Raw genomic sequence first — 15,538 nt, 5'->3', positions numbered from 1 at the left:
GAATATTAGAGAGAGAGAATATTAAAGAGAGAGAGAAAGAGAATATTAAAGAGAGAGAGAATAAAAAAGAGTGAGAGAATATTAAAGAGTGAGAGAATATTAAAGAGAGAGAGAGAATATTAAAGAGAGAATATTAGAGAGAGAGAGAATATTAAAGAGAGAGATAATATTAAAGAGAGAGAAAATATTAAAGAGAGAGAGAGAATATTAAAGAGAGAGAGAAAGAGAATATTAAAGAGAAAGAGAATATTAAAGAGAGAGAGAATATTAGAGAGAGAGAATAAAAAAGAGAGAGAATATTAAAGAGAGAGAGAATAAAAAAGAGTGAGAGAATATTAAAGAGTGAGAGAATATTAAAGAGAGAGAGAGAATATTAAAGAGAGAGAATATTAAAGAGAGAAGAGAGAATATTAAAGAGAGAATATTAAAGAGAGAGAGAATATTAAAGAGAGAGAGAATATTAAAGAGAGAGAGAGAATATTAAAGAGAGAGAACATTAAAGAGAGAGAGAGAGAGAGAATATTAAAGAGAGAATATTAAAGAGAGAGAATATTAAAGAGAGAGAACATTAAAGAGAGAGAGAGAGAGAATATTAAAGAGAGAGAATATTAAAGAGAGAGAGAGAGAGAATATTAAAGAGAGAGAATATTAAAGAGAGAGAGAGAGAGAATACACAGCAGTTAATAACAGCAGTAATAATAATACACAGCAGTTAATAACAGCAGTAATAATAATACACAGCAGTTAATAACAGCAGTAATAATAATAAAGAGAGAGAGAGAATATTAAAGAGAGAGAGAAAGAGAATATTAAAGAGAGAGAGAATATTAGATAGAGAGAATAAAAAAGAGTGAGAGAATATTAAAGAGAGAGAGAATAAAAAAAGAGTGAGAGAATATTAAAGAGAGAGAATATTAAAGAGAGAGAGAATATTAAAGAGAGAATATTAAAGAGAGAGAGAAAGAGAATATTAAAGAGAGAGAGAATATTAGATAGAGAGAATAAAAAAGAGTGAGAGAATATTAAAGAGAGAGAGAATAAAAAAAGAGTGAGAGAATATTAAAGAGAGAGAATATTAAAGAGAGAGAGAATATTAAAGAGAGAATATTAAAGAGAGAGAATATTAAAGAGAGAGAGAGAGAATATTAAAGAGAGGGAATATTAAAGAGAGAGAGAGAATATTAAAGAGAGAGAACATTAAAGAGAGAGAGAGAGAGAGAATACACAGCAGTTAATAGTTTTCTTCTCTTTTTTTTTAAGGATGAGAAGAACCAAGTACTCATCACCAACGCTTGGCTACAGATGGTAAGTCCCACTACTATGTACAGTGCTGTTCAGAATTATTGGCACCCTTCTGAAGAGCATAAACACAGTAAATACAATTGCTAAACTTACATAACAGGAACAAGCCCTGACCTTCGGTCTTAAGAATAGTTTTTAAAAATGGAAGAATTTTCAATTCAGTTTAACTCTATTGCCATCGATACATACACAGGGGCTCAAAGTGCTAGCCAACACGTTAGTGTGTCCAGAAAACAACACAGAAACCACATGCGGTCAGTAAGACTCGCTAAGTCACCGACTTCCCGTTCACGTTTAAATCGTAGCCGCGAACACATAAAGAAACGTATCCGTTAGACCACACGGCTAGACAACGGACCTTTTTACTGAACGAACAACAAAGCGTTCACTTTCGCATCGTCGCTTTCACCTCGACGTATTTACCGCCCGTCCCCTTTGTCTGACGGACAGGTGAGATCCTCCTCCTGTCCTGAAAGACTATAAAGCTAATATCTAGAGTCAGGCTGATTTACAAGGAAGCATTGTTGTGCCAGATCAAAGCCTTGTTTTGTCAGCTTTCGTCTCTCGTAAGCGTCCCGAAAATTTCCTCGAGCCGGATTAAATTCCTTCTGTGCGTTAACACACGGCTTTAGACGGACGAACGTCCGTCTAAAGCCGTGTGTTAACGCACAGAAGGAATTTAATCCGGCTCGAGGAAATTTTCCCTAAGCGGGAACGACAGGTTTCTTTCAACGTCTTTGTCTCTTTCAGTGTGAAGGGAGAATTTATGTTCTTTGGAAGAAGAAACAAACGAAGCTCCACGACGATAAACAGACGTCGTGTCGAGACGTTTCACAAATAATCGTTTTTGTCTCGTTAACATCGCGGCACAGGAACCAAGCTTGAAAAAAAAAAAACCGTCATCTTTTATTAATCAAGCAGCGAATTCAGAATGTGAAGCGGTTCCAAAAAAGGATGACTTTAAGCCCCACTTTCTCTTCTCCGTCTGAACTAATCAAGCAGACGTAGGTTTAACTCGATATTACGCACAGCTCTGAAAAATCACACGCTCAGAACAGAGATCGCAGGAGAAACGGTTGGCGGTCGAACCGCGAGAGAAGGTTTCTCGCACGAGGTGTGACGTATGATGTAAGAAAATCATTCACAGGAAAATGCTTAACAGGACAGATGTGGCCAAGCTCCAGATGGTGCTTCATTACAGTTACGACAAACACTGCAGGGTTTACGGCTGTAATTATTACCTTATAAATAAGTGCGTGTGTGTGTGTGTGTGTGTGTGTGTGTGTGTGTGTGTGTGTGGGGAAAATATGCAGCACATATAAGATCTACACAGTGTAATATCCAAGAGAACCCTCGGGACGGAAACTGGAGAACACAAGAGAGAAACGTGATCGGTTTGGATGAGAGGAGAGGAAGAGCAGGATTCATCATCATATATATATATATATATATATATATAATACACACGCACACACACACACACACACACACACACACACACACTTTCACTTGACTGGAGTCTTAAACTCCCACAGAGCTCCATGAAGAGATGGATGTTCAGGTTGGTCTGGAAGCACTCGAGTGTCCTGCACAGAGCCCCGAATCCGACTCAACACCACCGAACGGTCTGCAGCGTCAGTGTCTGATCTCACTCGTGCGTCTGAACGCACATAGGTGTGACGGTCAGGGGTGCACTTACTTTTGACCATATAGTAGTTTGACCTTTCTGAATAATATCTTTTGTTTCCTTCCATCACTCATAATTAGCAAATTAAACCCCACGACACAGACGGCTCGTATCAGCACAGAATTGTGTGTCTGTGTGTAGTGTGTGTGTGTTCTTGTGCCCTCTTTGAGAGTCGCCTTGGTGAGTTTGTGTTTGTGCCCCAGCTGGATGACAGCTGTATGTGCTGATTTCGTGTGTGTGTGCGTGTGCAGGACTGGACAGATGTGTATCTAAACTGGAACCCTGAGAATTACCCAGGCGTTAATAATCTACGCTTCCCATCCAGTCAGATCTGGACGCCTGACATCCTCCTCTATAACAGGTAGCACACACACACACTCACACACACTCATACACACTCACACACTCATACACACACTCATACACACTCACACACACACGCACACACACACACTCACACACACATACACACACATACACACACACACACACTCATACACACACTCATACACACTCACACACACACGCACACACTCATACACACACACTCCTACACACACTCATACACACTCACACACACACACGCACACACTCACACACACACACTCATACACACACACACACACACATTCATACACACTTACACACACACTCATACACACACTCATACACACATACACACTCACACACACACACACACACACTCATACACATACACACACACACACACACAGTGTAAAAGAAAACAATGTCCCACACAAGACAGTGCAAACTTTTTATTGATCATTTGTCATTTTATGGCACAGACTCACATTGTGGGGTTTATATCCCTTTTATGGTGTATGTGTGATAAGAACCCAAACAGAAACTTGACCTCATTATGTTTTGTGAGAATTATGGAATTTTAACACCTTTCTCCCTAACACAGTGGAGTAGTAAAAGAAATAAGATTTGTAGAGGTCAGGGTGTGTAACTGTATGCTCCAATGAGCTCAATCCCACACTCAGTAATCTCCTTAGGCATGATTTACTCACAGAAGCACAACTCTCATGTGCCTGTGTGTGTGGGTGGGTGTGTGTGTGTGTATGTGCGCGTGCGTGCATGTGGGTGTGTGTGGGAGTGGGTGTGGGTGGGTGGGTGTGTGTGTGTGTGTGTATGTGCGCGTGCGTGCATGTGGGTGTGTGTGTGGGTGTGTGTGTGTGTATGTGCGCGTGCGTGCATGTGGGTGGGTGTGGGTGTGTGGGAGTGTGTGTGTGGGTGGGTGTGGGTGGGTGGGTGTGTGTGTGTGGGTGGGTGGGTGTGGGAGTGTGTGTGGGTGGGTGTGGGAGTGTGTGTGGGTGGGTGTGGGAGTGTGTGTGGGTGGGTGTGTGTGGGTGGGTGTGGGAGTGTGTGTGGGTGGGTGTGTGTGGGAGTGTGGGTGTGTGTGGGTGGGTGTGGGAGTGTGGGTGGTTGTGGGTGGGAAAATATTCCAGCTACATCTTCACTTTCCTACTTCCTACTTTATTGGCAGAATTGTGTAAAATATAAACACATCAGTCCTCTGTGTCTGCAGTAGGACAGAGAAATAGAACAGACCTTTTTTTTTTTTGCATTCACATTTTTTGCATATTTACTTAAAAATGGAACAATATGAGATTTTGTTTCCTCAATTGTTCTATTTCTCGATTTGCATCAGAGTTCTATTGTATACGATGTTTCCTTGGTAACTGGAACGTCTGAGGTTAAACGTTTAGATTCCAAACAGATTTGTCTTCTGTTTATGGACACTGGTGTATTGTGTCCATGTGATTTAATACCAGCTAGTAAAATCTATACATAACCGTTTTGTCTCGTCTCGTGTAGTCCAAGCTAAACGTTTAACACGGTGTTATTTACGTCTGTGCTTTTGAGAGTCGCAAACATTCATTCATTCATTCATCTTCTACCGCTTATCCGAACTACCTCGGGTCACGGGGAGCCTGTGCCTATCTCAGGCGTCATCGGGCATCAAGGCAGGATACACCCTGGACGGAGTGCCAACCCATCACAGGGCACACACACACACACTCATTCACTCACACACTCACACACTATGGACAATTTTCCAGAGATGCCAATCAACCTACCATGCATGTCTTTGGACCGGGGGAGGAAACCGGAGTACCCGGAGGAAACCCCCGAGGCACGGGGAGAACATGCAAACTCCACACACACAAGGTGGAGGCGGGAATCGAACCCCGACCCTGGAGGTGTGAGGCGAACATGCTAACCACTAAGCCACCGTGCCCCCCCCCGAGTCGCAAACAGCTGCAACCAAATTCCTTGTGTGTGTCAAAGCACTTGGCCAATAAACCTGATTCTGAAATAAAAATGAGTTTAGGTTAATTAGTTAAACCAGAAATGAACGTGTTTCCACAAAACGCTTACAAGAAAGCGTCTAGATTATACTTTATACTGTACAGAAGTGTGTCCTCGTGTGATTTAACCGGAACATCTGGAACACAGCTGTAGCCGAATATCAAAGTCATCGTTCTCAGGTCTTCCAGCTGTTCCCAACTCTCCGTGGTACACATACAACTAAATAAACTACCGCTGGCATTCAGCGTTATGCAGATATTTATATCCGCCGTGTCACTTTCACTTTTCCTCGCCATGCTTGTCTAATTGTGACCTCACCTTGATCACCTTGACCTCGACACCACCATGCTTCACTGACAGACCAACTTTTTATATGTTAGCCGAATCTCCGATGGCTCATCACTCTTACATAAAGCCAGGCTTTGTGGCGCTGTTTTCCTTCAGTGTTCCCACTCAGTTGCTTCCCCTTTGTCTAATGGTCTTCTCCAGGCAGCGTAGCGGCCGTGCCACATTCCTGCAATCCATTAATAACAGATACTGTAGAACGAAGCTCCGCAGGACGATCATGACATGTTTGTTCAGCTTGTTGGTCTTCATGATGCTTGATTAGGTACGTTCTCTCGCTCTTGGGTCACCCAGAAAATGAACGAACGAATAAACCAGCGCTCGTCCCTTCAGATAACAGTCACATTTGGGTTACAAATATGATATTTTGAGAGCAAGAAGAGAGCTTAAGGGAAGAGATTAAAAAATGTGGTGTTTGAGAAATTAAATCTGTAAAAAGCCAAAAGGAAACCCATCACTTTAATCTCTACCCAGATCTACAAATTTAATGCACTGTATCTTCCTGAGAGCCTCTGATTATATACCGAGTCTGTAGCAAATCTAATCTATTCACACTCTTTTCTTTGCTTTTCGTTGCTGTGACCAACTGGATAACACGTGATCAAAGGTAAAGTAGCAGCGTACCGAGGAGCGACATGGGGGCCAAGCACCTTATCATGTATTACATTTGGTAGAACACAAAGGATACGTTTCTGTTTTATTTAAATCTTGTAGGGAAAAAATGATTTAGGGAAAGATCTTATTTCATATTCATTTTAAAAAAAAATAAAAAATGGAACAAAAAAAAAACGAAGCAAGACGTGTTTCATTTTGGACCTTGTAGCTCTTCTCATTTAAAAATGACACGTTATTCTGAGTAAGATATCTAGAATAAAATGCAGGATGATTTTACTTTATGTATGCGGTGGAGAGCATCTAAGAGGCTCAAGATAAAGCAAAAAAATAATAATAACACTGATACTTGGCCCCTAAATACGACTAATTTAATTCCATGAATTTATTCCTGTAATTTATCTCCAGTTATATGAAGAAATCATCTGAGATCGCTAACTGCTAAGGAGTCCCAGACACTGAGGTCCTACTTACTGAGCCTTATCTTTATCAGAAACTTCGCTCCCCAGTTATTCATTTATATCACTGCCTTACTACAAAGATATAAAAAAAATTTTAAGGTCTGCAATGGTCAAAACAGTAATTACGTTAAGCACGAGAGTCCACGAGTTAATGCGAAGTGAAAAAGTGGTATTAATATCAGGTATTAATATCAGGTATTAATATCAGGTATTAATATCACTCAACGAAATGTTAATAGGCCGTTAAGTTATATCGTTAAAAAACACGGTGTTCTGTAACATACAGTATAGCAGTCATATCCATCTCCTGTCGTTAATTAACTTAAAGAAGTTACGTATCTGTCATGATTTGTCACTTGATCAATCAGCTCTCCCCAACTAATCCCTTATTTCCATCACTCACTCACGCATTCATTCATTTTCTACCGCTTATCCGAGTCTCAGGCGTCATCGGGCATCAAGGCAGGATACACCCTGGACGGAGTGCCAACCCATCGCAGGGCACACACACACTCGCACTCACGCACTCACACACTACGGACAATTTTCCAAAGATGCCAATCAACCTACCATGCATGTCTTTGGACCGGGGGAGGAAACCGGAGTACCCGGAGGAAACCCCCGAGGCACGGGGAGAACATGTAAACTCCACACACACAAGGTGGAGGCGGGAATCGAACCCCCAACCCTGGAGGTGTGAGGCGAACGTGCTAACCACTAAGCCACCGTGCACCCCCCCCCTCCCGTTTCCATCACATCATGCCTTAATTTATTCTTTCAGTGCTTTAAACCTTCATTTCACTTACAGAATTTACACTTTACTTCTCATTTACAAGTATATTGTGGTCTAATTTAGTCCAAAGTCAAATACAGTATATAGTAACTGCATATAGTTTACTTTCAGGTTGTAAAGTTTAAGTGTACGTCTGTACAACACCTCTGGAGTGTTTTATAGACTGGATTACAGACAGGTGCTGCCTGCTGTATTATTAACGAAACACTTCTTTACCACAACTACTGTATGACCTTCTTCTAGCATCCGTCTCTCTTTTTCACTTCCAAAAGACGTACTCCGTATATATTCTGTTTTAAAAGGGAAGCAGCGACGGACACCAGCCAAGGACATCACGCTTCCCTGCCAGCAAAGGTTGTGTTTCTTTATCAGAGTCCGGAATCAAACTCTTGTCAATCATCCCCACGTCACCTCCTGACTCTGAGTGTATAAAAAACACATGGAACACGTATTCATTGCCAAGTCTTGCCAGACATTTCCGCTGAAAACCGCTCGTGATTTGTTTACAGCCCAGAGGAAGACGCCGGTTTGGGTTTGGGATTTCACTTTGTACGCTTGGAGACGCTCTCTGGGGATAGTTTGGCACGTAGGAGGATAAGAGTCATAAATTATGTTGACACGAAGTAGGAGGATGTTAAAATTGTTACTAAAGTAAAAAAAAAAGACACAGAAATGCAAGACACAATGCAAACTATCGATTTCAATAACGCCATGATTTGTTTGGATACTTCCTGTATATAGCATAATGAAATAAAAATAAACCTAATAAATCAGTTCCTAATCAGATACTAGCTCCAATCTTTATAATGTAATCTCTAAAAACAGAGATAAACTGATTAGAAACGGAGGCAAAACTCCACCGCTATTAATTTCACTGTATTTACCGAATAATGCGTTTAATAATAATAAGAATAATAAATAATAGCATGAACGCACATTAGACTCGATAGCAAGAAGCGATGCGACTAAGGAGAAAATATCAACATCAGCACAAACAAGCTCGAGGCAAGAAAGTGATAGAAACAAAGCAAAGGAGACTTGAGAAGGAAATTAAGGGGAAAAAAGCTAAAGCCAAAGAAAGCAAGACAAAAGACAAAGGAACCGACGAGGCACGTCGCTCCGTCTCGCTACTCTGTCGCCTGCGTCATCCTCAGATCCACGCGCGGCGGAAAGTCACGACATGTTGCTCTTTATACGTTAAACCTTTCAGTGCGCTGTACTGCTGTACGAGGCAGCGTAAGCCACCGCTTATGAAATGTCATGAAATATTATTAAAAACGCTCCCCAAACGCCATCACACACTCTGCACATGTTAATAAGCTTCTAATTATGTCGTTTCGTTCGGCAGCAATTAGAATGTCATTTGATGTCACACACAGAGGAAGAAGGAGAGGAATAAGGAGAGACTAATGAGGTTTAAAGCAGCACCTTTAAGGGCTGAAAGCTGCAATTCACTTCCCTCGCAAATTAGCTAGAATTGTTGCCTCTGACAAAAGTAGTTTATTATTTAGGAGGAAAAAAGAACAAAAGAATAGAAAAACACTGCATGATGTGACACAGAAGCGTCTTCATCCGGCGTCAAGCCTTTCAAACCTTTCAGATGATGAGCTAATACCCTACAGGAGCGCCGAGCAACGTGCCGAATCAAGGACATCGGTTCAAGGACAAGAAATTACCGCGCGCTGATATTTGGCTGAACTTTTACTAGTTATAAAAATATGGCAGATATATTGTAGTAGAAAGGAATCTGTGAATTCTAATCAGATCCTGGGTCATCAAATTCATCCAGACCCATAAAGAGTTTAGTCTCTCCTTTTGGATTTTGAAGGCTTTCTTAAGTAAGGAAAAGAATCTGAAGCTCGTAGCCAGAAAAATGGACCAAAGACACATCACGTACCGAGCGTCCGAGACTCGGACGTACAGGACAACCTCACTAGACTGCAAAAGCAACCAGTACCGATTTTTTATTTTTTTTTTTTTTAATTTCTGGAGAATTCCAACCTGGTGAGAGAAAAATAAAAAAGACCACGGTGTGTCCCTGCGTTCCTGAGATACTGATCTAGAACACGATGCTCGCAACAGCCAGCAAACGATATACACCGAGTACCAGAACAGAGCAAAACTCCAAAACGTGTTCGTATTTATTATCCGACCGGGACACGTCCAGGACAATCAGTGAGTTAGCTAATCCCAGCGTTTGATAGGAAGCAGGAAAGACATAAAAACTTCATTCGGATGTGGTTTAAAAGTATCAGCGTCCCGTAAAGAACTGTGTGTTTATGTTACTATAGCACTGTGTTCGTCTGGGGGGGGGAACCCGACGTTTTATTTTAGATTTCCGTGAGTTTACGAGTCCATAAAGTTTGCTACTTAAACCGTCCCTTCGATTTCAGCCAAAGCAGCTCGACGTGAGCCGGGATTAACGGCGTGGAAAATAAAGCTGCAGCCGCAGTGTGTGTGTGTGTATTGTAAAGTTGTACTGTATTATTTATTATCAGGTTTATTCTGTTGTACCATTCTGAACTTTGGGGATAAGGACATTAGTATAGCATTAGTGCAGAATCCTTACATTTCATGCCAAAGCCATATTCAGGGCCGTATAAGGGACTGACTGAGTAACGCTACGTTCACAATGACACGTAGCTACAGTGTAGTGTTAATTTCATCAGACGAGACGAAACGAAACATGTTCGTCAACAACCTTTTTTTTTCATGACTAAGACGAGACGATGACAAGACTGTACCACTGTCCAAAAACGCTGACTAAGACTAAATTAACATGCATTATTGTTGAAGAAAAAAGACAAGACGAAAATGTTTTAGATAAAATAAAAACTAAGATAAAATCTCTCTTCATTTACGTCTACAATTGTCTCTGCTTTTTCATCAGCTGTTACGCCTTTAAAATATTCACAACGAGTTCGCGGCTTCGCGCTGTTTAGTGTGTGTGTAGAAAGAATTCGTCCACACGCCGCTCAAATAAAACTCCTGAGCGCAAGTCCACCCCTGGTCTAGTCTTTTTGTGTTAAATTATATTTCCTGTCGCTGCACAGGCTCATTTATTGTACATGACAGCTTATGTCCCGATGACCGGTCTTTGCATTACGATTAAAAGCAGTATCAATAAAGTAAAAAATGTGATGTGCGGTCAAGTTCGAGTGAAACAGATGTGAAACACTTTTTTACTGAAATGTTTATCAGTAATAATCTCAGCAATAATGTGTTATTTTAAAAAAAGACTACAATTTTTTGACTAAAACTAGACTAAAATTAAAAGACTTTTAGTCGACTAAAACTTGACTAACAAAAAAAGTGATATGTGAATGACTAAATATGACTAAAACTAACAAGGACATTTGGCACAAGACTAAGACTAAATTAAAAATAGGTGACGAAATTAACACCACTGCAGTGGGTTAGTTAGCTAGATACGTTAGGGTGTCGAGTGGGAGGTTTATCTCAGCAGTTAAACATCTTTCAACTCATTGTAACATCAGAGTTTCAATTTTTCCTCCATGCTGAAAAAGGAACATTTCTCTTTCGCTGCACCGACTCGTCCATTTTCTCACCACTTCCAGTCGTTAGCATGCTAGCAGGTGTGTTTAATAACGTTAAATAATGCAGCTGGTTAGTTAGCTACAAAGCCTGGCGGCACTCAACGCTTCAATCAAAGGCATTTTGTTGTTTTGCACAGAGAGCGCGCCGCAGCCGCCGCACTGTTATGCAAATGTCCTGAAATCAGTTCTAATGAATGATTAAGGAGGAGAAGGACGTGAATCATCAGAGTAAACACAAAAGACTCAGATGTGCAAAGAGGGTCTGGGACTTAACATGGAACTGTCAGGTCTGTGGAGATTTTAAGCAATGAAACACTTCCCTGTTGCAGGAAAAATAATCATCCGCTTATACTTGGAGTTCATTCCCCAGCGCAGTGCATGCTGGGTATTGGGTCATGAATCTGTTGTTTATGTTCCATTTCCTTCTCAGTGCTGATGAGAGGTTTGACGCCACCTTTCACACCAACGTGCTGGTGAACTCCTCAGGAGCCTGTCAGTATATTCCACCAGGTAAACCTCATTCACGCTCCACCGCTTTCTTCCTGGGAATCGTGTTATTCCCGTGCTGACAGAATGTCCGAGATCTCAAATCAACTCAGTTTAAATTAAATCAATAGTTCTCCTGGCTCATGGGTTTATTTGTAAGGTGTGTGTGTGTGTGTGTGTGTGTGTGTGTGTGACAGGTATTCTGAAGAGCACGTGTTACATTGACGTGCGCTGGTTCCCGTTCGACGTGCAAAAGTGTGACCTAAAGTTTGGCTCCTGGACTCACAACGGCTGGCTGCTGGACCTACAGATGCGCGAGGTGGACATTTCAACATACATCCCTAACGGAGAGTGGGACCTTGTGGGTGAGTGAGAACACACACACACACACACACTCACACACAGACAAACACAAACACAGACACTCAGAGACAGACACACACAAACACTGTCTGTGAGAGTCTGTGTTTGTGTGTGTGTCTTTCTGTGCACAGAGACAAACACACTCACAGAGACAGACACGCACACAAACATTGTGCATGTCTGTGTGTGTGAGTCTGTGTTTGTCTTTGTCTTTGTGTGTGTGTGTGTGTGTGTATGTGTGTGTGCATGTCTGTCTCTGTGCGTGTCTGTGTGTGAGTCTGTGTTTGTCTCTGTGTGTGTCTGTGTGTGTGTGTGTGTGTGTGTGTGTATGTGTGTGTGCATGTCTGTCTCTGTGCGTGTCTGTGTGTGTGAGTCTGACACACAAACAGTGAGAGACACACACAGAAACACAGACTCACACACAGACCCACACGCACACAAAAGCACACATAAACACAGACTCACACACAGACAGACACGCACACAAACCCACACGCACACAAACACGCACACAAACACAGACTCACACACAGACCCACACGCACACAAACACGCACACAAACACAGACTCACACACAGACCCACACGCACACAAACACGCACACAAACCCACACGCACACAAACACAGACTCACACACAGACCCACATGCACACAAACACGCACACAAACCCACACGCACACAAACACAGACTCACACACAGACCCACATGCACACAAACACACACACAAACACAGACTCACACACAGACAGACACGCACACAAACACACACACAAACACAGGCTCTCACATACAGAGACAGACACATACAAACACAGAGACAAACACAAAAACACACACCTCTGTCTTCACTCTCTTTACTGTTCTTTACCTTTATCTCAACCTCCTTCTACCGCTCTGTCTTTACCTCTTTCAGCCTCACTTTAATCTGAGAACATCTCTCTCTCTCTCTCTCTCTCTCTCTCTCTCTCTCTCTCTCTCTCAGATTTTGTCCTGAATGACAATGTCATTTGTCCTCTATAAGTACAGTACAGATGGACTTCCTTCTTCACTCTTTCTCTAACAGGAGTAAATAACGTCCACTTCCTCTGTCTCACTGACTCAGTCGTCTCTGCTACTGAACCTACAGAAGATTCTAGACTCTCAAACCTTTTCCTCTTCTGTTAAAGGAAGCCGTTTCCATCTCATCGTTCAGACAAATAGGTTTCTGCGCTAATCGAGCGTCAGATATGAGCTGTGGGGGGAAATCATTAGAGTTTAGTGGAAAAGTTTGGGTTACTGGGGGGAAGAAAAGAAGAAACATGTGCCTCAGTTTTACAGTTTATCAACAAAACAACAAAACTTTGCTCATTTAACTGAGTTTCCCACCGAGTTCAGAAGAAATCAGAAAGAAAGCAGCGAGACTTCACAGATGTGAGTGAAAATCGAAGTAAATAATTAGTGAAAACAGCAGCCTGTGAAAGAATAATGAAGGAAAAATTGGTCTAAAAGTTTGACGTTTATATCATCAAACTCACAAACAGAATTCAGAACAAGCTTCAGTGCTGTGAAAACTGGAGGTTCTGGAAACATCTTATAAAGAATATTTAAGGTTATTAAGAATTAAGATTATTAAAGGTGCGGTGCACGTTGTTTGAAAAATGCTTCAGAAAACCGAGATGGGCCGACAAACAAAACAAACGTGTAGCCAATGAGCAGAAAGGGGCGTGTCTTGTCAATATGGGCGGAGAGAGTGTTCAGTGCGCATGTGTGACATTAGCAGAAAGCGATTGAAACACTGACATGGCGGATACCTGGCGTTACCTCTGCCTCGGGTTCTAGGTGTCGAACGTCGTCTTCCGTGTGAAACGGAGCTAAACCTTTCACGCTACAACACACAGTACTACACAAACACATCTGTATTACCATAGTGTTACTCATTGTGTTCATTTATTGATAAAAATATCCCCTCGGTCAGCCACCCCAGCAGGTTCCGCCATAATAGTTGCCTGGGTTACGTATGTATGTGTGGGGCGGAGCTATCAAAACAGGGGTGACACCCTTTTGGGTTAGGGGCGTGTTTGTTTTGGTGATTTCAAATGTCAACATCGGCTTTCAAACAACGTGCACCGCACCTTTAATGTTGAGATCCAGATTTTTTTTTCTGTAGTGCTACAGTATGATGACATTCTGACTTAATGCCTCATTCACTATCACCCTAATAAGTCACTATTTAGTTTATTATCTTGTTCTTTCCGCTGAATATTTTATTAACACTCAGGAGACCCAGTGATTGAATGTCTGTGTATGATTCTGATTCACAGACTGTCAGTCGTCCAAACTCATTTACACCTAAAAAAAAAAAGCGATCTTTCACTAAAGTACAGTCCAAGTTCTGGACCTTAAGGGTCTGTTTTACTGCAGTTAGTTTATAAGCGGTCTATGTTTTAAATCTCTGGAAGTAAGGATTCTGACGAAGTCAAACTAATGGTTATAAGTTGTAATAATGAGCAGGAACTTCAGCTGGTGCTTCCAGGCTTCGGCGACAAACAGCTGAAGAACCGACGTTCTGTACTACATTTACATTTACAGCATTTAGCAGACACCCTTATCCAGAGTGACTTACAACTGAGCAACTGAGGGTTAAGGGCCTTGCTCAGGGGCCCAGCAGTGGCAGCTTGGTGGACCTGGGGTTCAAACCCATGACCTTCCGATGAGTAGCCCAACACCTTAACCACTGAGCTACCACATCTCCACAGTACTACAGCGCAACAATATACAGATTCAGTAGCGTTTCCATAGTTACTTAGCGAGTACAAGATGCTTTAACATCTGCTACTAAATCGAAAGTTGCGAATGTTGGTTAAACTTCTTACCAGAACGTACTTTACGTCCCTGATAAAACATTTTACCATTAATCAGGACGTGCAAATCCCAATTTGACCGGTTATATACAACAATAAAGTCAACATCATGACCTGAGAAAAGGAAAGAGAGAATAAACACAGGATGGAGTTACATGTGCTAACGGGAGCTCATGTGAATAAAAATGTGTGAAATCAGTGAAGTACTTCTGCTGCATTTGATTTACTTCGAAAGGCGTGAATTCGAACGCTTTTGTCAGGGGTTTTGTTTGATGAAGCCTGCAGTGATGAGCGACGTGCGAGTTTGACCTGTCGTCAAGGTGACCGTCTCAAGTCTAAGGGAGTTGCTTCGATTTTCTTTTGGGGTCGAATTTAACGCCGCGTTGTAAGTTTTATTTTGTCGGAGCACAGGATTGCACCGAGGATGTTGACGTGATTACATCTGACTCTCGCTTGCCAAAGCTCATCTTTTCCCGTACGAGTATTTTTTTGCTCAAAGCGACGGCAGATATTCTGAAATTAAAATGCAGCTCCTGTCGAGGACGCGCAGCAGGTCTGAATGTATAATGGAGCACAAAGGCAGGAGGGAAATGTTCCGAAATGAGTTTCATTGAACAAACACACTCCTGGAATTAGCTTTGTATTTTTAATTTGGAAATTTCAGGAAGTGCAGCACACACGGAAACTGATGAATTTTACATCAGGGTGTAATTAGCGAGCATCAACGTGGCTGTATATGCAGATCAGTATC

At 41.8% G+C, this 15,538-nt stretch overlaps 1 protein-coding gene across 1 annotated transcript in view; it reads left to right on the top strand.

Moving 5' to 3' along the window:
* The window catches only part of chrna8 (cholinergic receptor, nicotinic, alpha 8), a 44,722-nt gene that overhangs the window by 21,944 nt on the left and 7,240 nt on the right, over positions 1 to 15,538 (top strand). Inside the window, exons 3-6 of the mRNA XM_060864602.1 lie at positions 1,261 to 1,305; positions 3,241 to 3,350; positions 11,525 to 11,604; positions 11,778 to 11,945. Coding sequence (XP_060720585.1) covers positions 1,261 to 1,305; positions 3,241 to 3,350; positions 11,525 to 11,604; positions 11,778 to 11,945 — 403 coding nt within the window. The remainder of the gene's footprint in view (positions 1 to 1,260; positions 1,306 to 3,240; positions 3,351 to 11,524; positions 11,605 to 11,777; positions 11,946 to 15,538) is intronic.

The sequence above is a fragment of the Tachysurus vachellii genome, chromosome 2 (genome assembly GCF_030014155.1).
Source record: "Tachysurus vachellii isolate PV-2020 chromosome 2, HZAU_Pvac_v1, whole genome shotgun sequence".
Taxonomy (NCBI): Eukaryota; Metazoa; Chordata; class Actinopteri; order Siluriformes; family Bagridae; genus Tachysurus; species Tachysurus vachellii.
Note: the sequence above shows the minus strand (reverse complement) of the source record. Positions and strands in the feature narration are given on the sequence as shown.